This window comes from Ceratotherium simum, chromosome 3, assembly GCF_057802395.1.
Source record: "Ceratotherium simum simum isolate JZ-2026a chromosome 3, ASM5780239v1, whole genome shotgun sequence".
Classification (NCBI taxonomy): domain Eukaryota; kingdom Metazoa; phylum Chordata; class Mammalia; order Perissodactyla; family Rhinocerotidae; genus Ceratotherium; species Ceratotherium simum.
Genome location: NC_141902.1, coordinates 79,763,308 through 79,787,851, shown reverse-complemented (window position 1 = coordinate 79,787,851; position 24,544 = coordinate 79,763,308). Strand labels below are relative to the sequence as shown.

The 24,544-nt window shown below is 48.1% G+C and overlaps 1 protein-coding gene across 2 annotated transcripts in view; it reads right to left on the bottom strand.

Annotated features, from left to right (window-relative positions):
• PCSK6 (proprotein convertase subtilisin/kexin type 6) overlaps positions 1–24,544 on the bottom strand; it is a 188,450-nt gene that overhangs the window by 53,501 nt on the left and 110,405 nt on the right. For both annotated transcript variants that reach the window (XM_087428846.1, XM_087428847.1), the window contains exons 10-13: positions 23,907–24,010; positions 21,883–22,000; positions 11,880–12,068; positions 7,673–7,809 (exon numbers count right to left, since the gene is read on the bottom strand). In XM_087428846.1, the coding sequence (XP_087284972.1) occupies positions 7,673–7,809; positions 11,880–12,068; positions 21,883–22,000; positions 23,907–24,010 (548 nt within the window). The remainder of the gene's footprint in view (positions 1–7,672; positions 7,810–11,879; positions 12,069–21,882; positions 22,001–23,906; positions 24,011–24,544) is intronic.

Here is a 24,544-nt window from a genome sequence, read left to right as displayed (position 1 = left end):
CATGTGGGTTGCTGCTCTTTTGGAAACAGAGAGATTAGAGAAAAAAGAAATTTTAATCAGGGAGAAAAAGTGGATTCTCTGAGTTCAAGAGAACGACATAGAAGTTTTTAAAATGCCATCAATTGTCTCAGATAGTCTATTTATTACAGTGTGAATACTAACTATGTAAAACTAAAACCCTTTGGAGCCATGAAATAAGATGCATGGTGTCAATTACAGAAGGAGGATTGGGAAGCACGCTTGACTATGTCTTCCATTTCACCGTTGAGGCCTCACAACTCCCCCTCTCAGGGGAAGATGGTGGGAGGTGCCCTTGCTAATCAGGTGGGTTTGTGGTTATGTGTGAGCCGGGCACAGAGACAAACCACAGCCCTAGTCGAGCTCTCTATGCAGGGCACTGAGCTGGGCCCTCAGGGTGGAGGGGTGCAGAGGGGAAGAACGAAGAAGCATGCTTTAGCCCATGCCTGCCAGCACACCTGGCACCTGCCACCATACCTAGCAGGTATGCAGTCTAAGTGTGTGCTGAATGAATGAGAGAAGGACCACACAAAGACATCCCTGGTGCTGCTCAATGCCAAGTCCAATTCCAGCTAAGCAGGGGACCACCCACAGTGTCACATGCCTCAGAGGGGCTTGCAGGAGCCTCAGGTCACAAGGAGGGGCTGGGGCCTTTGCTGTGCCTAAGGGTGCTGAGTGGGATGCGCAGCTGGGCAGGGAGGCTGACTTGAGTGGTACAGGTGCAAAGGCTTTGCCTCGTACCCCAGGTGTGACCACCAATGCGGGCTCCAGGGTGAGGAGCGCGGAATGGGGAGGCCCCTACCCTCAATTACTTGGCCTGGGTCATCCCCTTCCACTCAACCCCCTGCGGAGGGTATGCTCATCCTCATCTTACAGGAGCAGGGGCCAGCACCAAAGCCAGACCTCATTACAGACTGAATATTTGTGTCCCCCAAACTCATATGTTGAAATCTAACCCCCAATGTGATGGTATTAGGAGGTGGGGCCTTTGGGAGGACTCCACTCTCGTGAATGGGATTAGTGCCCTTATAAGAGAGACTGCAGAAAGCTAGCTTACTCTCTTTCTGCCATGTGAGGATACAAGCAGAAGATGGCCATCTACAACCAGGAGGAGAGTCCTCACCAGAACCCAATCATGCTGGCAGCCCGACCTCGGACTTCCAGCCTCCAGAACTGTGAGGAATAAATGTCTGTTGTTTCTAAACCACCCGGTCTATAGCCCTTTGGTATAGCAGCCTGAACTAAGACACCAGGGATTCGGCAGAAGTGGAGGCAGGAGGCTCTGACCCCAGGCCTGTCCCATGTCAGATGCAGGAGGTATGAAGCACACACAATTCCCAGAGAACTGAAACTTCCTGTGTTCAGTACCAAACTCACAATGCTGAGCTAATTCTAGATGGAAACTTTCTAAAATGCTGCCATACTTCTCCGAATGATGTTTTCCAGGACAGGACCCTTGCTCTGCTCTGACTGCACCATCACCAGCTCCTGTCTCACGCCTTGGCAGCTCTCTGTATGGCAGCTGGTGTGGCCTGGGGGGGCTCGGCTCGCCCACCCACTCTAGATGCTGGGCTCTCTACCTGAGCCCACTCTCCCACACCTGGGCCTCAGCCTGCTTCCCAGTGAGGGCAAGGTCCTAGTGTCCCCAGATCTGGTACTAATTAGAGTTTAATAAAGGCGTGCTGAACACAGGAATGACTGAAAAGCCACTGGCAAATGCAACACAGCTGTGAGGCAGGATTTACACTCAATTCCTTTCCTAGCTTGTCTCCCAGAGGAGAGTGATCCTCAGAGAAGACAGCCTTCCCTTGGCCTAGGAACTGAAAAGGAAAATGGAGGACTTAACTGCTCCTCAGTTTTTAAAATATAGTTTTAAAATTAATGACATAAACCAAGTTTGATCTGACAGGAAGTGAGTATTATTTGAGCTAGCATATCATTCAGATGACTTAATTACTTAATAAACCCAGGTCTTAGCTGAGATTTTAAAGTACTTTTGCACAGCACACCGTTGGAACTGAGTTGGTTTTTTTTAAAGCAATTAAATTGCAGAGATTTGAGGGAGATTGGAATGAAAAGCACAGAAATGCAACACCTCATTCCAAGAATAGCTTCTCGGAATCTCTGTAGAGAAATGAGAACCGTGCTGCTCTTTCTGGCAGCTGTGTCTTTGTGTTTGTTGCATTATTCCTGGCACTTACAGGCCACCCTGACCAGACCAAGGGGGAGGGAAAGACATGCCCACTAGATCAATCACACCCTTGGCACTGACTGCTGGCAGGGCAGATCCCAGGCACATTTCTCTGGAACCCTGGAGTCTGTGGGAAACCTCGGGCATCTGGTGTCGCCTGCCCAGGCTGAGCTTCCCAACAGACACCACCAGACTGTCCTGAACATCGTGTTGGGGATCACACTGCTTTGAAAGGCAGACTGGTTGTAAGGTGGTTCTCACTATTTTTCCTCCCTCCTTCCCCACCTCCACTGTGGAGAGATGCTAATGGAACCAATGCTGACTCCAGCTGGGCTTGGGGAGGAAGCGCTAATGCCTGGATATGCTGAGCATGTGGCTGAGAGAGAGGAATCTGTCCTGGGCACACACAGAAGGAAGGGCTTGTATGTGGTATGTCATTCGTGGCAGGCCACCTGCCTGCATTCGTTTCTGCAAAGCCCAGCTCAGGAGTGGCAGCTCTCTACAGGGTAAAGCTTGTGCAAATGAACTGACCCCAGAAGCCACTGCAGGAATGTGCAGACTCTCTGTGACAACACCGGAGAATGTGTCCCAGTCCCCCAAATCCCAATAAGTCACAGAAGGTCAGAGCTAAAAGACACAAGTAGATGTTTATTCTGTTCCCATCTCAACCAGCCAAAGACCCAGATTCTAACCATGCCCAGTGATGGACACTGGCCTGTTTCAGGACTTAACTCAAGGCCACCCTCAGGAAATATCCCTTACATCCACTGTGCCTGTGTTCTCTGCAGCACGCAGAGCATCTGGTCACATGGTGGTCACAAAAGGTTCCAACTGTACTCGTTCATTCACCAAACATCCACTGTGCACCTGTGGTGAACCACACAGCAGGAGGCAGCGAGGACACGGAGGAGCCTGAAGACAAGCTCCAGAGAGCAAACGTCAGCATGACAACAAAGGCAGAGCTGGCAGAAGACAGGGAGCCGAGGGGACAGGAAGGGGTGTGGGGAGGTGCATGGCACACAATTCTGTGCTGTGCCCTAAAGCAACCCCAAAGCTCAATACCTGCGCTTGTGGGATCATTACAATGTGGTTAGCTTCCTCCCAGCGCCTACACTCGGCAGAGCCCCAGGGTGTTCCCACTCACCCCCTGCCTCAGCTTGTCCACACCCCCGGCTTTCAATACCAGCTATTTGCTGACAACACTTAAACGTAGCTTTCCAGCCCAGACCTGCCCCCTGACCTCCAGGTACACATCTCTACCTGGGTTGGTCATATGCATCTTCAGTTTAACCCACCCCAAACTGAGCTCCTGATCTTCTCTCCAGCACCTGCTCCCTCTGCAATGTTCCCGATCTAGGAAATTGCAACTCCATTCTTCCACTGCAGGAAATAAAAACCCCTGGAGTCACTGATGCCCCCTCTCTTCTCTCATAGCCCACATCTGATCTGTTGGCAAATCCTCTCGACTCTTCTTTCAGAACCTGTCTGCTTCGAATACCTTCACTGCTACCACCTAGTCTGAGTCACCTTCATCTCATGTTCTAATGACCTCCTAACTGGCCGCCCTCTCTCTGTTTCTCTCCCCCACTCCAACCACACTTCAGTCTATTCTAACCAAGCTGTCAGAGTGTACCTATTAACATAGAAGTTCAGATCATCTCTTTCCTCTGCTTAAAATCCCCCAGGGGCTTCCCCCTGATCCTTACGATGGCCTACAAGCCCGGCGGCACAATCTGGTCTTGCAGGATCTTGGGCACCACTGGACACACAACATTAGCACCTGCATGTTGACAAAACTCCCAGGGGAAGCAAGGGTCTAAGGGGTCAGGGGATCTCCTAGGTGCCCCCGTCTCCCCACCCACCCTACCCTTGCAGGAGGAGGACGTCTCCAGCTGGATCTAGAGGAGGATTTGGGTTCTGGGCAGGCTAAAGAGAGAGAAGGGGTAACTTCAGGACAGCAAGGCCCCTCCCAGAACGTGGACATGCCACAGGGGCCACTGCTGCAGAGAGAGGCGCTTCCTCCGTTAGGCCTCAGGGAACATCTACCTCAGTTCTATTTCACAGCAGAGGACACTGAGGTCCAGCAGGGACCTTGACTTGCAAAGTTCTTAAAAACGTAAACATCTGCCAGAGTCATGAAGATGTGCATGCTCTTCACTGCAGACATGGGCCTCGGCTTCAGACAGACAAGTTGTGCCGTGTGGATGCACAGCTCCACGGATGCGTCCATCCATGTGGCTGCAGCCGCCAGCCTCAGCAGCACAGGCCTCCCAGGCAAGCAGCACTGCGGCTGGCGCTGGAACTCTGTCTTTTGCCCGGGGAGCAGGGGGCGCTCCAGACGATGCAGCTGGCGTGAGAAGTCGACCCTCAACTGTTAATAGTAGACCAGTACACTTTGGGGCTTTTAAAAGAAGAATTTAGGAGCGTCCACTTTTAAAATACGTAAATTTCAAGTGATTTAAAATTTTACATTTCTGTATTTTTAGCCTCTTTTACAGTAACATTTTTCCATAATTGTTACCTATTGTTTTATTTGCCTTTTTTATTTTTTGTGAGGAAGACCAGCCCTGAGCTAACATTCAATGCCAATCCTCCTCTTTTTGCTGAGGAAGATTGGCCCTAGGCTGACATCCGTGCCCATTTTCCTCTACTTTATGTGGGACACTGCCATAGCACGGCTTGACAAGCGGTGCCTCGGTGCGCGCCCGGGATCCCAACCTGCGAACTCTCGGGCTGCCGAAGCGGAGCGTGTGCACTTAACGGCTATGTAACCGGGCTGGCCCCAGTTACTTATTATTTTAAAGGCAGAAAGAAAGTGATTTTAGCAGGGCAGGGGAACCTTGTAGATAACTTGATCATTTGCCATCTATTTTCTGCATAAGGCAAGTCAATGCTCTTCTCTTCTTGGTAAAACAAAATCCCCCGAAACTGTGTTTCAAGGAACATCAGAAAAGGACCAGGGCAGGGGAAGGTTCTAGGGTGATTAAGAAGCAGGCTGCAGAGAACAGAACAGTGAAAGCAAACCTCAGGGAAACTCCTCCACAGAAAAGCAGGACTGGAGCGTAGTCCCACGAATCTGACAGAGAGAGCAATGGGAAGACTGTAAAGACCTTCGTGGGTGACTACAGGATAAGTCGTAATGATTATTCTCGTTTTCTTTCCTGGTATACTCTGATGACCTAGATCAGTGCCTGGCCCATAGCAGGAATTCAATAAAGATTGATTAAATAAATGATTATTAACTGTAAGGAGAGTTATACAAGGGTGAAAAAATTACCAGAGAAATAATCCAAAAACAAAATTAAGAAAACCATTCCATTTACAATAGCATCAAAAAGAATAAACTACTTAGGAACAAATTTAGTCAAGGACGTACAAGACGTAGACTGAATACTACAAAACATTGCTGAAAGAAACTAAAGAAGATCTAAATAAATGGAAAGACGTTCATGAATTGGAAAACTCAATACTGTTAAGATGGTAATACTCCTCAAAGTGACCCACAGATTCAGTGAAATCCCTATCAAATTCCAACTACCTTTTTTCTGGAAATTGACAAGCTGATCCTATAATTCATTTGGAATTGCAAGGACTCAGGCTAGCCAAAGCAATCTTGAAAAAGAGGAACGAAGTTGAAGGATTCACAGTTCCCAATTTCAAAACTTACTACCAAGCTACAGTAGCCAAAACAGCGTGATATTGGCCTAGAGATAGATACACAGACCAATGGAACAGATTTGAAGTTCAGAAATAAACTCACACATGTATGGCCAGTTGATTTTTGACAAAGGTGCCAAAATTATTCAATGGGGGAAAGAACAGTCTTTCTAACAAATAGTGCTGGGACTACTGGATCGCGATATGCAAAAGAATGAATTTGGACCCTTAACTCCCACTATAAACAAAAATTAATTCAAAATGGATCAAAGTTCTAAGCATAAGAGCTAAAGCTATAAAACTCTTAGAAGAAAACATAGGTTTCAATCTTTATGACCTCAGATTAGGCGGTGGTTTCTTATTTATGACACTAAAAGCACAAGCAATAAAAAAACAAACTGAATCTCATCAAAATTAAAAACTTTTGTGCATCAAAGGGCATTATCAATAAAGTGAAAGACCAACCACAGAACGGGAGAAAAAATTTGTAAATCTATATCTGATAAGGAGCTAGTATCCAGAATATTTAAAGAACTCTTACAACTCAATAATAAAAGACAAACAACCCAATTTTAAAATGGACAAAAGACTTGAAGAGACATTTCTCTAAAGAAGATATAAAAATGACCAAAAAGCAGTGGCCAGCCCGGTGGCGCAAGCGGTTAAATGCGCATGCTCCCCTGTGGCGGCCCAGGGTTCACCGGTTCGGATCCCAGGGGCGCACTGACCCACCGCCTGTTAAGCCATGCTGTGGCAGCATCCCATATAAAGTAGAGGAAGATGGACACAGATGTTAGCCCAGAGCCAGTCTTCCTCAGCAAAAAAGAGGAGGATTGGTATCAGATGTTAGCTCAGGGCTGGTCTTCCTCACACACACACACAAAAAAAAATGTCCAATAAGCACATGAAAAGATGCTCAGCATCACTGGTCATTAGAGAAATGCAAATCAAAACCACAATGAGATACCACTTCACACTCACTAGGATGGCTATTATAAAAAAAAATGGAAATAATGAAACAAGTATTGAGGAGGATATAGAGAACTTAAAATCCTCATATATTGCTGGTAGGAATGTAAAATGGTCTAGCCACTGTGGAAAACAGCTTGTTAGTTCCTCAAAAAGTTAAACATAGAATTACCATATGACCCAGCAATTCCACTCATAGGCATACATTCAAAAGAACTGAAAACATATGTCCACATAAAAACTTGTACATGGATGTTCAAAGCAGCATTATTCATAATAGCCATTAAGTAGAAACAACCCAGCTGTCCACCAATTGATGAATGGATAAACAAAACGTGATACAGCGATACAATGGAATAGTATTTAGTCATAAAAAGGAATGAAGTACTGATACATGCTACAACATGGATTAACCTTGAAAACATTATGCTAAGCAAAAGAAGCCAGACACAAAAGGTCACATACTGTATGATTCTATTTATATGAAATGTCCACAAGAGGCAAATCCATAGAGACAGAAAGTAGATTAGAGGTTGCTAAGGGCCAGGTGGGGAGAATGGGGAGTGATGGCTTAATGGGTGTGGGGTATCCCTTTGGAGTGATGAAAAAGTTCTGGAATTAGATAGTGGTGATGGTTGCACAACATTGTGAATGTACTAAAAGCCATTTAACTATACACTTTAAAATGATTAAAACGATGAAGTTTGTATTATCTGACTTTTATCTCCATTAAAAAAAAAAAAGAATGACCAGAAACACTGTAGTTAAATAAAAGTCTAGAGTTAACAAAAGGGTTGAAATACAAAAGCGATCATGAAATCTCCGAGAGCCACTGACCTTGCTTCTCCGGGTTGCGGACCTGGGACGGTATGTCTTGGATTTCCAAGGTCCATTCCCCCTCAGCCTTTTCTCCCCAACAGTGCACAGTCATGAATTCCCAGTTTGTAAACCCTTCGTTGGAATGATCCAGCAATCTGCGATTGAAGACATGGGGTCAGAACTCGAAGGTCCTGAAAGGGGTGTTGGGCCGGGGGCCAGCCTGCCTGGGAATTCCTCCTTAGGTGACTGTAATTGGCTAAAGCGCACCCCAAAGGCAGAAGGGGCCTGGCCCTCAGCTGATGAGAAGCTGCAGGTAAAATGTTGACTACTTTCAAACCTTGTTACAAAATAGCCCTGCACAGCAGGTTCACCTCCATTATCTCATTGGGTCTCCCAAATATTCTGAAAGGGAGGCAGGCAGGCAGGCCTCACAGGTGGCGCCTAAAGTAAGACAGGGACTTGGTCAGTGGTGGTCTCCTCTCTTTCACCCTAATTCACAGACGAGAGATCCTAGACATAGTGATTTGCGGCAGGTCCAACTGCCAGTAACCTGCTGAGCTGGGACTCGCTCAAGGGCATTCTGACTCCTGTCCTTGTTCCTTCCATCACCAGCAGGTGTTTACGAGGCCCACGTTCCTTCAGAAGGTGTTGGTCCCTTCCCACCCCAGGAGGCGTCCTACAGAGCCCATGACCCCAGCACCTGGAGGTACAAAAACCGGCAGAGGCTGGGCCACGTGACCCTTCCATTGAAGCTCCATGGGTATCACAAAGGAAGCCTTTCTAAAACGCTGTGTGTGGAATGAACGAAACTTTCACATTTGTTTTAGAGCCAGCTCTTGAGTGCTATACTCCAAAAGACACAAATAAGGAAAAATGTACAACTACTCAAACTTGTAGGAAAAGTGCTGTCTCTAGGGTTTCAAAGTTGCATTGGGGGAGATGACGTAACAGGCCTGGTTGTCTTCCAGTGTGGGCAGGACGCCCCCCCGGCGCAGTGTGGGGAGAGCAGGAGGAGCTCCCCCCATGGCCAGCCACCCCTGCCGGTTCTGGTGAGCCTCTCTTGGTCCTTCCAGACTGGAAGGTCTGTCCCGACTGGGCCATGGGCTCATGCCTCATTCAAGCAGAAACAGGAACCAGCTCATGGGCACCCCCTCTTCCAGCACCCAGTGCCCCTTTCAGTCTTCTCTCTTTGGAAGAAACAATTCCAGATTCTTCTCTCTCACTCTTCGTTCCCAATCTAACTTTCTATCTCTATTTTGGAACAACAATTTTTTAACATAGGGGCTCCTTATTGTTCATCAGCAATTCAGATATATAGGTTTTGTGTGATGTAAGATTTGATTCCTGATTTGGGGGTTTTCTGAACATCCAATATATAAACATGTTTATCAAGGGAACACTCTTTGCATGGAGAACAGTGGGGGGAGGGGAATATCCCGTACTTTCTTCTAAAAAACTGCAAAGGTCGAGGCTGACTTTCACACACGATGCCAGACTGAATCCAGCGCACTGGGGACAGAACAAAGACGAACTGTCTGTTAAGGGCTGAAGTACTTACGAATGTCAATTACTCAGTGAGAAAAATCTGGCAACCTGAAAAAGCTGTTGAATTAAGCAAGATGTGAAATACAGTAGAAGGTAATAGATCCTAAAACACAAACTCTTCTATACAGTCACACAATCAGTGCCTTGGAAAAAAAATAAATTCCCAAGACTCAGATGACTGCCAAGTGGCCTCAGGGCGGGTCTAAAGTGCTTGGCTGCACAGGTACATCTCTGCCTAGCAAACGGGTAGGAACGAGCCATACGACCCCGCAGGACCCGCTCTCTATATCCCAGGGGCTCAAACATTGAGCTGAGCAGAAGGACGGAAGTTAGAAGGGAAAAAACAGAGTGTGTGTGTGTGGGGGTGGCGGGGGTGTGTGGCCTGGTGGCGTAGTGGTTAAGTTCGCGCACTCTGCTTCGGTGGCCCAGGGTTCGCAGGTTCAGATCCCAGGCGCGGACCTACACACCGCCTGTCAAGCCATGCTGTGGCAGGTGTCCCACGTATAAAGTAGAGGAAGATGGGCACAGATGTTAGCCCAGGGCCAATCTTCCTCAGTAAAAAGAGGAGGATTGGCAACAGAGATTAGCTCAGGGCTAATATTCCTCACCAAAAAAAACAAAAGAAAACAAAAAACAGAGTGTGGGGATGCTGGGGTGCTGGAAGGTTCTTGCAGGTCAGGTAGACGGATATAAGCAGGACAGGAAGGGCAGCCTGTGCTGGGGACTGTGCCAAGCACTGTCATCCATATTACCTCATTCAGTTCTTATAACATTCCTAGTTGTGACAGTGGAGTAAAATGACATTTCCAGAGGTGAGGAGAAGTGGCCAGCTGGTGGGTGCCCAGCTAGGAAGTGAAGGAACTGAGGTGTAAGCTCAAGTCTCTAGGCTCCAAAGCCCACGTCAGTCCTTGCAGGTCACTGCTGCCACTAGCCTGCCTGCCCCAGCCCCTAGGCCTCACCATGGCTCTTGGTCAATACAGGCCACCATTTGATGGCTGCAGCCGGCTCCTACCTCAGATTCAGGAGTCACCAACTTGGATGTCGCCAGGTGTCCATCCTGGAGCAAACGGGAGCTCCAGTGAGGTGACTTCACGAGAGCCCAGAGAGCAGAACCCGTGCCTGGCCTCGGTGCTGGTGCAAGGACAGGGACTTGGGGCGCACTGAAGCCGACCAGACCATCTGCCCAGCGCCAGTCTAGTGTTTGCACAGGGAACATGGGCCCAGTATCGAAGAGCTTCCACTATTTCAAGAAACACTAGAAATTTGAACTTTTAGATGAATTCTCTAAAATTTCCAATACTACTACTACTACTACTTCTAAAAACAACTCTGGTTGCAAAATAGCATAAGGCTGCAGCTTGCCAGCTGGCACCCTCAAAAGGCTCATGCCCATGCTGGTCTCCTGCACGCAGAGGCAGAGTGTGGTCCGGGCCTACATGCAGGAAGGAGAGATGCCCTATGTGACTCTTGTGCTATGAGGGTGGAACCTGGTGCGGCGGAGCTTGGTAGCCAAGCCCATGGAACCCGTGAAGCCAGGATCTGATCTCAGGGTTGGTTCCAGTGCATGGAGGACAAACGCGATGCTGGGCCCACAGCTTGCTGCCCACTGCCCCATCTGCAGGCCACAGAGAGACCAAGCGGCCAGGCAGAGGTGTGGAGGACACAGCACAGCTCCCCACTCCTTCAGACAAAGGCCACAGCTGCCTTTCACAGCTGCAGTCACTCTCTGTCTATGTGAAGCAGGCGGGAAGGGGGGGGGTTAAGAAAAAGGGCACCTCCCGCCTGGTCCTGTGTGGAGGCTTTCACTCAACCCCCATTTCTGAATCCTACAGCCCAAATGAGGGCTGCAACTCCAGGCAGGCAACCCCAAAGGAGTTAAGGGGGCCCAGTGTGAGCAAGCAGGGATGGGGGCTGCAGCCCAGTGGACAGGGCAGTCTCGGGGTGCTTCCTGAGGGGTTGGGGGCATGACTGCTAGTTCCGTTTTTCAAGAGAAGCTGGAAATGCTGATTTGTCCGTGAAACCTTTTCTCCCTCTGCCTCTTAGCCAGAAGGAGCCAAAAGGAGCCCTGTCCGCCCCAGCCTTCCCCAAGCTCCCGCAAATCCGTTCATTCTAACTACCTGCAAGTCACATAGATGCATCAAAGCACATCTCCTTGTTTCTAAGTTTGTTGAATGACTATCCCGTAGCCTTCCACAAACTGCACCAAGCTCCAGAGTTCAGAGCCTGTTTCTGAGTGCTTTGGCCAATTGGGGGACCCTTGCAAGCATGTGGGTGAGAACGCCACAGAGAGCAGCCTCTAAGGACCCCACGCAAGCCCGTCTCCCACAGAGCAGAGCCTCCTGCCACGGCACAAGTTCTAAAGCACAACCCACAACTGGAGACTGGGTAGAAGCTTTGGGAGACAAAAGAGTCTTCTCTGATACACGCTCTCACTTATAATGTCGAATGAATATGATACAAATGATTGGAAACAAGTTTTCCAAGGCGGTTTTGAAGGCCAGATTTCAGAAGGCTATTTCTCAGGTTTGTAGGGTCTACACGTGAGTGTCTCCAAGAAGAAGCTGTGGGCACAACCAGCGAGACCCCCAACGTGTCAGGGTGTCTTGCAGGGACACTGTGCCCTTGGGCTGGACGGGCCCTCGTGGTGAGCCCCAGCCCCACTCGGCCAGCCTGGCCTTACCTCTTTGCCAAAAGTTGAGACTTGGTTCCCGAGGGAGAAATCAGGTGGATCTGGAGGTCTCCTCGGCGCGGGTGGGAGATAGAGATACGAGCCACCACGTGCTCCAGGTAGCCCACACGCTGGTCCGAGTGGTCTGCGCAGGCAGTGGTCAGGGCGGTGGTCCGTAGTGTCTGCACCACAGGGATGCTCCTGGAAGAGGAGGGAGGAACTCAGTACTCAGCACCCGAAGCACTAAGTCGTGCACAAGGGGGATGGATTCAGGCGTTCCCTGGCATGGTAGAGACCCTGTGCCAGGGACCCTGCAGGCCAGCTATGGTCCCCACTCTCAGATGCTCTATTGAAGTTATATCTCCTGCCCAGCAGACATTTATCGTTCTGGAATTTGCTTAGAGAGATTTAAAGAATGGCTTCTTTGGAAATTCAGCTACCACAGGGATGGGCCCCTCGGTGCCCAGGAGGCGGCTTCCCTCTAAGTAGCCTTTGGCTAGCTCATTTCTTCACCTGTCTGGGGTCTGCAAGGCTTTAAAACCCCACCACTTTGTTTCAAAGACTGGCTTGAAAATATAAGTCATGATGCTGAATAATACAACAGCAAACACTGCCTGAGCTGACTGCATGCCGGGCGCTGGGCAGTGGTCTGAGAATTTACAAGGATTGACCCATTTAATCCAGAAGGAGGTCAAGGACCACACCCAAGGTCACACAGCTCATGAGAGGCAGAGCTGGGGTCTGAGGATCCAGAATCCCCTGCCACACCTCTGTGCCACACTGCCCTGCAAAGATGCTTGCGTGGGCCCACACTCCCGTTCAACTCACCGGGAAAGAAGAGAAGGAAAAGAGACCCGGGGCCAGAGCTGGTCTCTTGTGCTGAACACACTGGTCAAGGCCGTAGTGACCGGACCACAGTCACGGAAGATGGACAGGAGCTAGTCCGCTCCCGACTGTCCTGCATGAAGACTGGGGACCCCTCCCTCTCCCGCCCTGTGATGGGAATGGATGACTGTTCTCCTGACAAACTCAGGGAATTTTTACCACACGGGACGGAATCTGAAGACAAGCACAAGCCCCAATCATTCACAAGTCAGTTCTGCCAGAATTTTCAAACGCACTCCCCAGATGAAGCAGGCACAAAGCCTGCCTCCGGACACTGTCTCGAGCTGGGCTGGGCCACCCCACCTACACACCATGGCTCCCCACGATGATCTGTAAACTGAAGAAAGACCCACCCGCTGCCCAGCAGCACATTAATAATTCCCCACTGCTTGGCCAGTGCTTGGTTTATGAAGGGGAGCACTTTTCCCATTACGCCCCGACTTTCCTCTCAGGAGGGGAGGCTCGGAGCGTAGGCTCAGCATCTCTCAGGAATTACATCGCTTGGCTCTACTGGGCCTGAGTCATAAAAAAACAATCAAAACAGTTATAAACAGTGATGTAAGTCCCTCAGAGACTCTGTAAATATTTGAAAACATGATTTGCATACATCATAAGTTGATTTAGAGATGCTAACTTCTTTCATTGCCTTCTCCTGAGTTTCACTGTCTGCGTTTACCAGTCAGTAGGCCCCCAGTGTGGCAGATGCAGGGCAGGACAGAAAGTTCCGGAGAGTTCCAGCCCTGCCAGGCCCATAGATATCTCCAGTAAAATTATTCCCCTACACCCCTGCACTAAGATGGCAACAAGTGGGTGTGTTGAGGGAGCAGACTCCTATATGTGAAGACTCACTAAACCTGGCTCCCAGAAATAACCCTACACTTTCCAACTCCTAACACTTCTCCTGGGCTGAGTAGCAAGATAAGGGTGAAGCAGAAACAAAAGGCATAACAAAGTTTGTAAAACTGTCCCCGCCCAGCACCATTTGCCAAGTGAGAGGTGGAGCAATCATTCTGCCCTAGAATTAGACCTGGAATCCCAGTGAGGAAACCTTAATCCTAATGACAAGGTGCAGGATTTGAGGGAACAGGAACAGAGTCAGCAAAATTGCAACCAAATCCCACCCTCACCTGCCGCCTCCCCCTGCCCAGCCCATAGCGTCAACACCTAGAGAAAAATGCATCTCAAGGAGTGTTTAATACTCAATGAGATCACGAAGCCTCTCACTCCTGCTAAGGGACTCAGCTGCTAGGCTCCCTGAGGTCAGAAGGGATGGCTGGGTCCGATGCACAGGGGCCCTTTGCTGCTACCTGCAGGGTGGCTGGCTGGGGCGGGCACACACAGCTCCTTCAGATGCTGTTTTAAGCTACGTTAAAGGCCTAGATTGGTTAGGTTTCCAAAGCTAAGACATTACCCTCACCTGGGGGCTAGGAGCTCTGCCTCCGGGGAATGAGGCTCAATGTAACAATTAGTTTTTACCAGAATCTCTAACTGTGAAAGCTCACCGTTATGGCCACCAGGCCTCCCCATTTCTGCAAGTTCTAGGGGAGGTGGGGAGCCCAGGACAGCCACTCAAGGTCAGCGAATTGTTATCCTCCTCAAGTGCAGTTAGCCCTCCCCACATTTCATTTCTGTTGCCTTTATTGAAACAAACATCCCAACATCCCAAATCAGCAGGCTTTTTAATTTCCTTAACAAAAGGGAGTGGTGGTGGCTTGGAAATGTTTCACGAATAGTTGAGCTGAAATTTTTCTGTATTTCAGATAGAAACTCCAAGTAGAAGTGGGGAAGGCAAACATGAGAAGCCATTGCTTGGTAAGGATTACCTCCAAGGCAGAAAGGGACACTGCCAATGAAAAAACCAGAAGTTACTTCCCACCCTACGGTTATTTCCAAGATAACATGGAAAATGCAAATCAACAGCAAAGCAATTTATTTTTTTAGGTTAAACAAAGTGCAGGGATTATCTCTGTCATACGAACACAGCTAAGTTGTACTTTATTCGTGAAAATAGATATAGAAAGATCTTTAGGTTCCCAAGATAACTAAAAATGTTCCTCGACTATTAAACTCTGGAACTGTCATCTGTGTACACAAAGCCCACCTAGGACCCTAAAGGAACCCAAGGAGTTAAAAGACCCCACAAGACCTACTTCCAGACCCAGTGATACTAAGCTGTGGAGACTGCCCTACTTTGAAAAGGTCTCTGAGGACAGAGGCTTGTCACTTCCCGTTGAGCCACATTTCAGACTTAATTACTGATCCTCCAGATGTTCTTTCATCCCAATGTCCCTTTAGCAGCTCCCTTCTCCTGAGGGGCGGAGGGTTACCAACCAGCAGCTTCATCACTTCCTGGTGCCTCCAGACCACTACTTGGGCCTCCTTCTAGTTTCCTCCAGGCCGATACCATCTAATATCTTGTAAAGATGTAGAAATAAGTTCCCAATTCGCTTATTCAACGCACTCGCCAAATTACAACACTTAGAATCTTATGACATCAGAATAACACTGGGAGCCAAAGATTAAAATCTTCAAGTAAACCAAGTGGCAGGGAAAGCGGAGGGTCAGTGGCCACGGGTCAGTGGTGGGGGAAACACTCCACCACTCCACCTGTCTTTCTGCCCTAGCTGGGCAGCTACTACGGGTCAAGATTTCTCACTCCCACCTTGCAGACCTCTCTTCAGCTCAGCTCCAAGGGCTGACCAAGAGCACCTCCAGGGCAATACGGCTCTCCCAAGCTGCAGGGCTGCGGGCAAGGTCCTCATTAGACAATTCTGAGATCAGGCTGAGAATCGGAAGGCAGCAGCGCCCTTCTCTCTGTTGTATTTGGCATCTGTCTCGGGGAGAAGAGGCTGCTGCAGAACCAAGGACCTACAAGGGAAGGTCAACCAGGAAACCCTTTCACCGACCTCCTAAAGGGTAACAAGAAGGGTTAGTTGGGACAGGTTCGTTAAATTAAACTGTAGGAAAACAACTTGGTCTTTTGGAGGGCACAGAGAGAGCTGCGTGGGGAGAGCAAGAAGCTTCTCAGTCACTTCTTAGATCTATGTTCTTGGATGAACGTTCTTGAGAGGATGGTCATTAGGGTTGGAGGAAGATAGATTCTGGGTATTTTCCTACTCATATTAGTTCATATTTAGAATTTTCCTTAGATGAAATTACTTTTGATTATCCACCATAGCACATCATTTAGGCTGGAAATAAAATTTAACTCAAAAAAAAAAAAAGAGGCTAATCTAGTACATTAATTTAGACAATGCTGTCCATGATTAATTGGGCTATAGGGTTCTTTAATATAACATTTAAGTTTATAGTATATATTTTTCTTCTATGTGAACTGAGGGGGCTGAATTAGCTGGCTTTAAACATTCCTTCCAATTCTAACATTCTAAGATTCAATCTGATCGGGAATAATAAAGACAATAAAATATACCGTCAATCCTCATTATTCATGACTCCATATTTGCAATTCACCTACTCACTAACATATTTTTGTAACCCCAAAATCAATACTTATGGTGCATTTGTGATCGTTTGCAGAAACACGCAGAGCAGCAGAATATGTGAGTTGCCTGATATACATGTTCCGAGCTGAGGCTGAACAAGGCGACACTCTGCCTTCTTGTTTGAGCTCATACTGTAAACAAGTATCCTTTTGGTAGTCTATTTAGTGCCACGTTTTTCACATTTTGTGTTTTTCATTGGTGGTTTTGCTATTTAAAATGGCCCCCAAGCGTCGTGCTGTCTGGGGTCCAGTGCAGGGAGGCTGCAAGGTGCCCTACAGAGAATACACGTGTGCTAGATGAGCTTCATGCAGGCAGAGTTATAGTGCTGTTGACCGTGAGTTCGAAGTTAATGGATCAAATAAGGTATCTTTAAACAGAAACCCATAAAATACAAGGTTCTGTGTTATCAGTTGATGAAAATGTTGTGACCAGAGGCTCATGGGAACCTAATCCTGTATTTCTCCTAGAAGTGATGGTTCTGTTTTTGCAAATTCAGGGTTTGTGGTGACTTCATAGAACATGACTACCATGAATAACGAGAATTGACTGTAGTGTTCAAACTCAAATACTAATTTTAGAAGTAAGCTGCATTTACAATCTGGGGAAAACAGGTTTGTGTCAAAAAAATACGCTAGGAAAGGCAAAGGCTGCTGGAAAACAGGTAGCTTACTCAAGTTCGCCATGTCTAAAGGGACATCAGGAACAAATGTCATGGGCCCAGGTATGGTTACCCCCAGGGCAGGACTGCAGAGCACCCCACGAGTTCTCTTAGGACACCCAGGCATGCCCTGTATAAGAATGACGTGACAGAAGAAACCAGAAGGGCCTCATACAGTACCCAGGAGTGCTCAGGAGTTAGATGCCTGGAGGGAGGTGCTGGGTGGGATGTGGGGGGAACATGCACAGGACAGAGAGAGCCCAAAGGAAAGAGGGGCTTTTAGCTTTCTACAAAGATGTGAAACCAGGCTGTGTGCTGCAGCACAGCAGGGTCCTGGAGTCGGGCCGATGTGGGTCCCAGCCGCACAGGTACTCCATCAGGACGTGGTGGCCATGTGGCCTCACCTGCTTGCTGGAGGAGCCTCCAGGTAGCAGGGCCAAGGTGCTTTCCCATCCTCGGGGCCAGTGTGCCCAGCAGGCTGGGGACACAGAGGAAAGGAAGGAAAGGTCTCTCCTGGGTAATGTGCAGGTCACTCTACTTGTTCAGTATGGCCTGAGGTCCTGTGATGTGCTCATCCCAGAGAGGCAAGGTGGACTCTGGAAACAGGCAGCCTGGGGCAGCAGCTCAGCCCCGGGCTGTTAACTCCTTTGTGCCTCAGTTTCTTCATCCCTAAAATAGGGATAAAAATAATTCCCAACTTCACACTGTTGTTGGGGATTCTGAATGAATGAACACACACAAAGTGCTTAGAACAACACCTGATGCAGAGTAAGTGCCTGATGATCATTATCCATTATCTTATTATCCATTATACTGATTGATTTATTTATAAGTAGAATCGTTATAAATGACCATCACCGTGGTCTGGTTTAATGAAAGACCAAAAGAGTAAGTAGTATGTGGTTAATCCATAGGTTAATCCTTGATTCTTGAACACCTATAAATAGATTGCTCTATAGATGATTCTTAATATTCAAAGCATCATAGCCTTAATATTCAAAGCTTTTAGGATTGACATATCTTTGTGTGTGTGAATTCTTTAAATAAAAGACAAGTCACACTAAACTGTAAACTCTGGATGGATGGTAACTTTCCAAATCTGCTAAAACCGAAGACGAGTAGGTAAGTTCTCGTTCCTTTAAACGACTCTCTTGCTGTTGTCTTTCCAGCACAGAGCAGGGAGTCCTGGATGTCATAAACTGTTTCACAGTAGCTGGGTTTTTAAAGACGCAAGGGAAGTGCTGGCTAGAAAAATCCTAAGGGTCAAGCAAAGAAGATATTTAACAGCTGGCCTCTTTCTTATTCATAGGAATTATACTCAGCTTGATTTTCCTTTTCACTTTTTGAAAGGTTATAAAAGTATCAATTTTGTCCTTCTCTATCTAACACACACAGACTTTTAAATAATTCTGCAGAGGCCGATGTCACTGGTCATGATCCTATTTACCTTCCTTTAATTGAAGAAACGTTCTAAGTAGATTTAAAACCGTTTGTGCCCAAGACTAGGCAAAGGTTTCTTCTACATGTGTTTGAATATCCCAACAGAGACCCAGGTCCAGCTCATAGTTTCATCTGGTGTCACCTGTAAGGACTCGAACGAGTCATTCTCTTTCGCAACAGTACCTGTCAAGTTCAAGTGATTTCCCCTTGCCCTTGCACTTAGACTTAGCATTCACTGAAAGCTGTCTATGATGTGCTCTGCCCCCCGCGAGTGCCGGAAAGGTGGGTCAGACACCATGGCCTCTGTTCTGGGGGCTCAGGCTTCTTTGAGGTGGGGTGAGTGACAGGCTATAAAAAGACGGCTCAGCGAGACCTAGCAGTGCCTCAGAGCAAGGGTGCCTGGCCCCCCTCATTCCTCGCTCCCACCCCTGTGGTCCCCTCTCTTCCAGCCTCTCCTCTTGGGCTCCCTGACCTTCTGCATGATCGTAGGGACTTATTCTCTCTCATGAGGGGGATCCAGACAGAGACACGATAAATCTCAAACCCCACAGTCCCTAGATGTAGTGTCCAGACTAGAAATGTTGATATACTGCTTGAGGTCTCTGTATGGCCTTTCTTCAAATTAGAGAGAATCAATAACAGCTTCCTCCTGGTGGGGCCGCTTCTCGTGTGTCTGTAATGACAGCCTGGCTTCTCTCCACTGCAGCCTTTCTTGTGCTGTGCTGTGGGCCTTTCTGCTTCTTTCTGCCTGAGCATGACTCAAGTGTAGGCATGGGTGGTATTGGACAGAGCAGTCCAGCAGAGGGACACCAACAGACACCCGAGCAGTCATTCAAGGCACAGTGGGCACAAGGCTAGTGTTTGAGCCACAGGCAGGATCTGCTGACAGGGTGGTCCAGTGACTCCTCCTGTAATGGCCATGAGGACTGTCTCCCTGAACTGTGACACATCCCAGGAGAGGAAGGCCAGATCAGAGCTGAGGGGCAGGAGAGGGCAGAGAGATGTCACTGCTCCTCATTCCTGCCCCTGTATGTGACCATCAATACCCGGGTCCTCTAATTCAGAACACTGGTGGCATTACTACAGAAATGGCAGATGTGGCCACAGTCTCCTCTAGAAGGCCAATACTTAGTGTTCAATGAACACAGTTCTCCGACCTTCACCACACTAGGTGGGATGTCCCTTCTACTGAAGAGGAAAGGCAGGGAAACATATCACACGTGGTAGCGTGGTACACGCATGGGAAGGCCAGACAAACAGAGATGCTTGCTTTCTCTAGCTCTTTCTCTTTCCCTTCCTGCTCTCCACCACGGGAAGCAACTGGGGCCAAGTTTGGGACATTCCGAGAGTCTTAGGATTCTACCAAGAGATGGAGAAACCAGAATGATGCCCAGAGAGTGGACATTTCTCGGTGGAAAGCTGGACCAAAAACCACACGTGGAGAGGGAGCAGCGGGAGGGAGACGACAAACAGGTGTGTGGGAACTCGTCCTTTTCATTTTCAAGCCAAAGGATCCCAGCAGCTTAGGCAAAGCCAGACAAGAACTCTGATGAAGGAAACTGGCCCTAAGCATTGCGGATGCTCAGCAGCCCTGGTTCAAATGACCCTGATAGGCAGGCCGGAGATCTCCGCCAAGAGATAGAGCCCAAAGGCGTGACGAGGCATCTCCCTTCCACACAGTAATAGCGCATGTTCTCTCTCTCTCTGGAGGCTCTTATGTCCTTGGGAACAATTGAGTGTGCAGTGAAGCCAGTGGTTTGGGACAGCGGGTTGGCTGAAAATTCTAGAAAGACTCTGAAACTGCTAAATGTAAAGAAGATTTTTCCTTAGAAACAGAAGTCTGATTCTTCCCCTCTGTTGGAATCTGCGGAGTCCTTTCCTTCCTCAAAGGACAGGAACAATGTCACACTGTATGTTATGGCTGGTTCCCTCAACCTGCGCTGTCTAGACTCCCTGTGCTTTCACTTAAAAAACAAAATAAAATAAAAATAAAAACAACCCTTCGCCACCTAGGCACCACTCTACCATCTTAAAACTATTTCTGGCAGGAGAAGAATGCTTCATTCAGGAGCCGCCCCGACGGGGAGACCAGCGGGAGGAAAGAGCTGCGGGCCCTGGACACGGCACCGGGTCAGACAGCAGCCTCGTGGGCAGGACCCAGCTCACAGGAGCCCAGGTCACCTTACCTGGAGATCGATCATCCACGTGCTGGGCATTTTCCAACAGACCAAGCAAAAGAAAGCAAAGGCCTCCTTTATCTCAGAGAACCTCCCCTTTCTTCTAAACTTGACAGTCTAAGGCTCCCTAGAGAAATGGCGAGATTGAGACTTGCCTGCTGGCCGACCGGCCTGTTAGGCCTTGGAGGGACCACCCAGCAGTCAGTCTTCACAATTAGCAGCAGGATGGAAACGTAATTTTTCAAAAGATGTTTCCATGGCTATTCGCCCAACAAATACTTTCTGAATTCCCACAATATGCCAGGCATCATTGTTGCATAACGTTGAGAAACACTTTTCTCAACATTTTATAGCAAAAGAGCACATTATAAGAGGTAGATGCCTTCAAGGAAGAGGTGATCTCAAAGACAGTGATCTATACTTGTTGATAACGTAAGGATCACTTTTAATCACCTCATCATTTCTTTTTTCAAACACACATTCTCCAAGGGTAATAAACAGTCATAGTTAGAAAGAAATGCATTTCATTCTTCATCAGATATTAAGGCCTAGAGAAACACCTTTCTCCTTAAAAAGGATATCTGCAATAGCAGACTCAGGAGAATAACCTGATTTCCTCTCTTAACAGAGTAGAGTTCTTGCCATCGGATTTTCTTTACAGTTGATTATTTTTTAAATAAAAATTTCAGTGAACAAATGTAACTGATTTAGGACAACTTACTACAAAGGGCAACGCTGGGAGTGTCCTAACCAGGGAAGAAAGATGAAGCCAGGCTCTGGCAGCACACTGCTCGAGGCTTGTTAAAAAATCCCAGTGCTCAAACCTTAAGAAGGTTACTGGGGTCCAGACAAAGGCAGCACAGAGCTGCTCTGTGCCGTGGACAATAAACCCCTCCTGCAACAGAGAAGGGGCAGATGCTGCCACTCCTGCCACAGTGAAAGAGTCACACTTTGGGCTCTCAGGGCAGGTAGGGCTGAGCCAGGCAGATCCCTGGTCCAGTCGGCTATGCGACATATTACGGGTAAGAATTTCCAACGTGAGGTTGAGGGTTCCGGCTGAGGGACCAACTCCCCTAGTATGGAGCCATCTGCTGCAAAAGGGGAAACCGCAATCAACAGCAAAAGGCCTCAACACGGTCGTGGGTTAAGAAGCAATTCCTTCCCCAGTGTCACAATCCATAAGAGAAATGCAGACACGCATATACACACACTACCCTGCACACGCACAGGTGTGTCCTCGCCGACACGTGCAGGAATGCGTGTGTGAACACTTCCCCCGCAATACCTTACAGCAGAGTCAGGCCCAAACCGACGGGCCTGAAAAGCCGCACAGTGCTGGAGCAGAGCCTCACCTGGGCCTCTTGTCTACGGTGGCGATGCACACATGCTGCGAGGGCACTGCTGTCCACTTCTTCGCCTCCATGACCAGGGCTTCTGCGTCCACCAAGCCAAATCCGTAGAGATGGCTAACTGAAAAGACAGGCCCTTCAGACCGGCTCCCCGCACGCCCAGAACAGACCAAGGCCGGGCTCCTGCCCTCTGCCCGGTTCCCGCGTGGGGCACCTGATTCGGGACCGCCATGGTCCTGGCATAGACTGTCTGTCACTCAAGGACTGGAAGGGCCCGGACCGTCTCCAGAGAGCCCCGGGCTGCAGGACCGGCCCTTCTGAGGACTGCTCTCAGATCCCATCTGCTCTACTCTCTCTGAACTGCACTCCTTCGGGTCAGGAGTATGGGCCAGGAAACGAGTCTCGTTTCTTTTTTTTTTTTTTTTTTTTTGTGAGATCAGCCCTGTGCTAACATCTGCCTATCCTCCTCTTTTTTTTTTGCTGAGGAAGATTGGCCCTGGGCTAACATCCGTGCCCATCTTCCTCCACTTTATATGGGACGCCGCCACAGCATGGCTTGACAAGCAGTGCGTCTGTGCACGCCCGGGATCCGAACCGGCGAACCCCGGCCCGCGGCTGCAGAGAGCGTGCACTTAACCGCTTGTGCCACTGGGCCGGCTCCACGAGTCCCGTTTTGGTGCACAGTAGGAGAAGCCTAGTACTTTCTTTCATGAGATAAGAACAGGTTTCCTTACATTAAAGGGATGTGTTGGCATCTGCAGTCCCTGAATCTTAAACCAGACAAGAGGAACAAAATCAGAGACCCCTTGGTTCACATGACCACGACGTGCAATAAACACAATGAACCGAGGCCGCACTCAGCTCTTTGCCCTTTTCTTTCCCTGCTGAATTCCCAGGTGTTCAGGGAGAGCGGCAGGGACCGTGAGTACTTGTGAACTGGCCCGAGCCAATGTTTCCTTTGGCCAAGGCAGGAGAGTTTCAAAGTTTAATTTAAGACGCAAGGTTGAGAACTAGATACAATCTGTTTTCCTATTTAATTAGGCCAAAATTGAAATGTAGGTCAGCTCTTGTTACAGCACACCACTACCACCAACACTCCTGCAAAACAAAGATGCATTAGGCCTAATCAATGGCCTCCTTATTAAAAGGAATGTCCCTTGGAACTTACAGTAACAATGCTTGACCTATATTTTACAGATAGTAGTATCAGGCTTGGTGTTGAAATAGTTGGACCTGAGCTTCAGGAAAGGAAAAAAAAAAAAAAGTCCTTCCACACATACCATGGCTGGATGTAAATCTTTTTCAAGTATCTCTGGTAAGAAGCCAGACAAACAGAGCCAGTGGCACAGTCCTATAATTACCTCCTTGAGAGGCTCCGAATATCTGGGTTACAAGTCCTCACCGTGGGTTGATTTCCTGGTGCCTGGGTCTGCACCAGGCTGTGCTGGGGTAGAGATCTCACTGTTCTATGAGTTACTTTTATAACATGGGGGCTTCCTGACAGAAGTTTTATAGTTAGAAAGTAACTTACATAACTATCTCAATGTCTTCAGTGTACAGATGAGGAAAACTAAGGGCTAGTTGCAAAATCATGGAGCTACTCAGGGCTAAGACTGCAAGTTGCCCTTAGGTGGCACATAAACATTATTTATCAAAATAATTATGGATTTGTTTTAATGTGCATTAGAAAAAATATAACTACACATCAAGCTCATGATTAACTAGATGTAATAAAGTCTCCTTTTAAAACATATTTCTTTATGGAAAAAAAAGCAAGTCAATTTAAAGAGAACTATCACGTCAACACTGGTACAGGTGGTCCCTGGATGTGGCAAAAGTTGTGAAGTTTAGGGAATCCTGAATTCTAGTGACCTTAGATTTCTTCTTTAATGCCAGTGAGAGGTTCCAGGATACTTTTCTTAAATCACTGGATATCTACTGTTCATTCTGTGACACATGATTTATGTTATTTGGGGATTCTTTTTGAGAAATTCATGTTACCCCTTAATAGAGAGCCGCGGCCGCACCTTTATGACCAGCACCATTGACTTTCCAGTCACTTGCTTTCAGGTGGGCCGGCCTGGAGGTCTTCACCAGCAGGTGCTGCACGTCCCTCCAGGTTAACAGGTTGCTGCAACGACACAATGACAGACCGCTGTAGGCCACACAGGTCACCAATGATGGCTGCACAGCTCCATTCAGAGGTGGTGCGTCGGGAGCCAGCCCCAAGTCTGGACTTGAGGAAGCCCCGCAGGCTCCACGCCTTGGCAAGGGTTTATTTCACAACCTCTTTGTAAAGAACGGTTTCCAGCGATTAAATCCTGAGATAAAACAGCACAATGGGTGACCTAAAATCCACAGCATTAAAAACCCAGCTTTGCTGCCAAGCTCGGCTTGAGTTTGTACAAGGGCTGTAGCGGCAATGGTGGCAGTGCAGAGACGGGCATCCTTACCACAACAGCAAATGTTCGTAAGTATTTGGGGCTATTCTTCACCCTAATGAGCAAATGCTATGGTGCACCAGAGCACGCTCAAGCCACCATCTGCCCAGACCCCCCCCTTTGGGGACCCACTGCCTACAGACTATAATTGGAGATTTTAGTAATTCTAAATTTACAATACATTCATTTTGGTGCAAAGTAGAAACATTTCATTAAAAGAACAC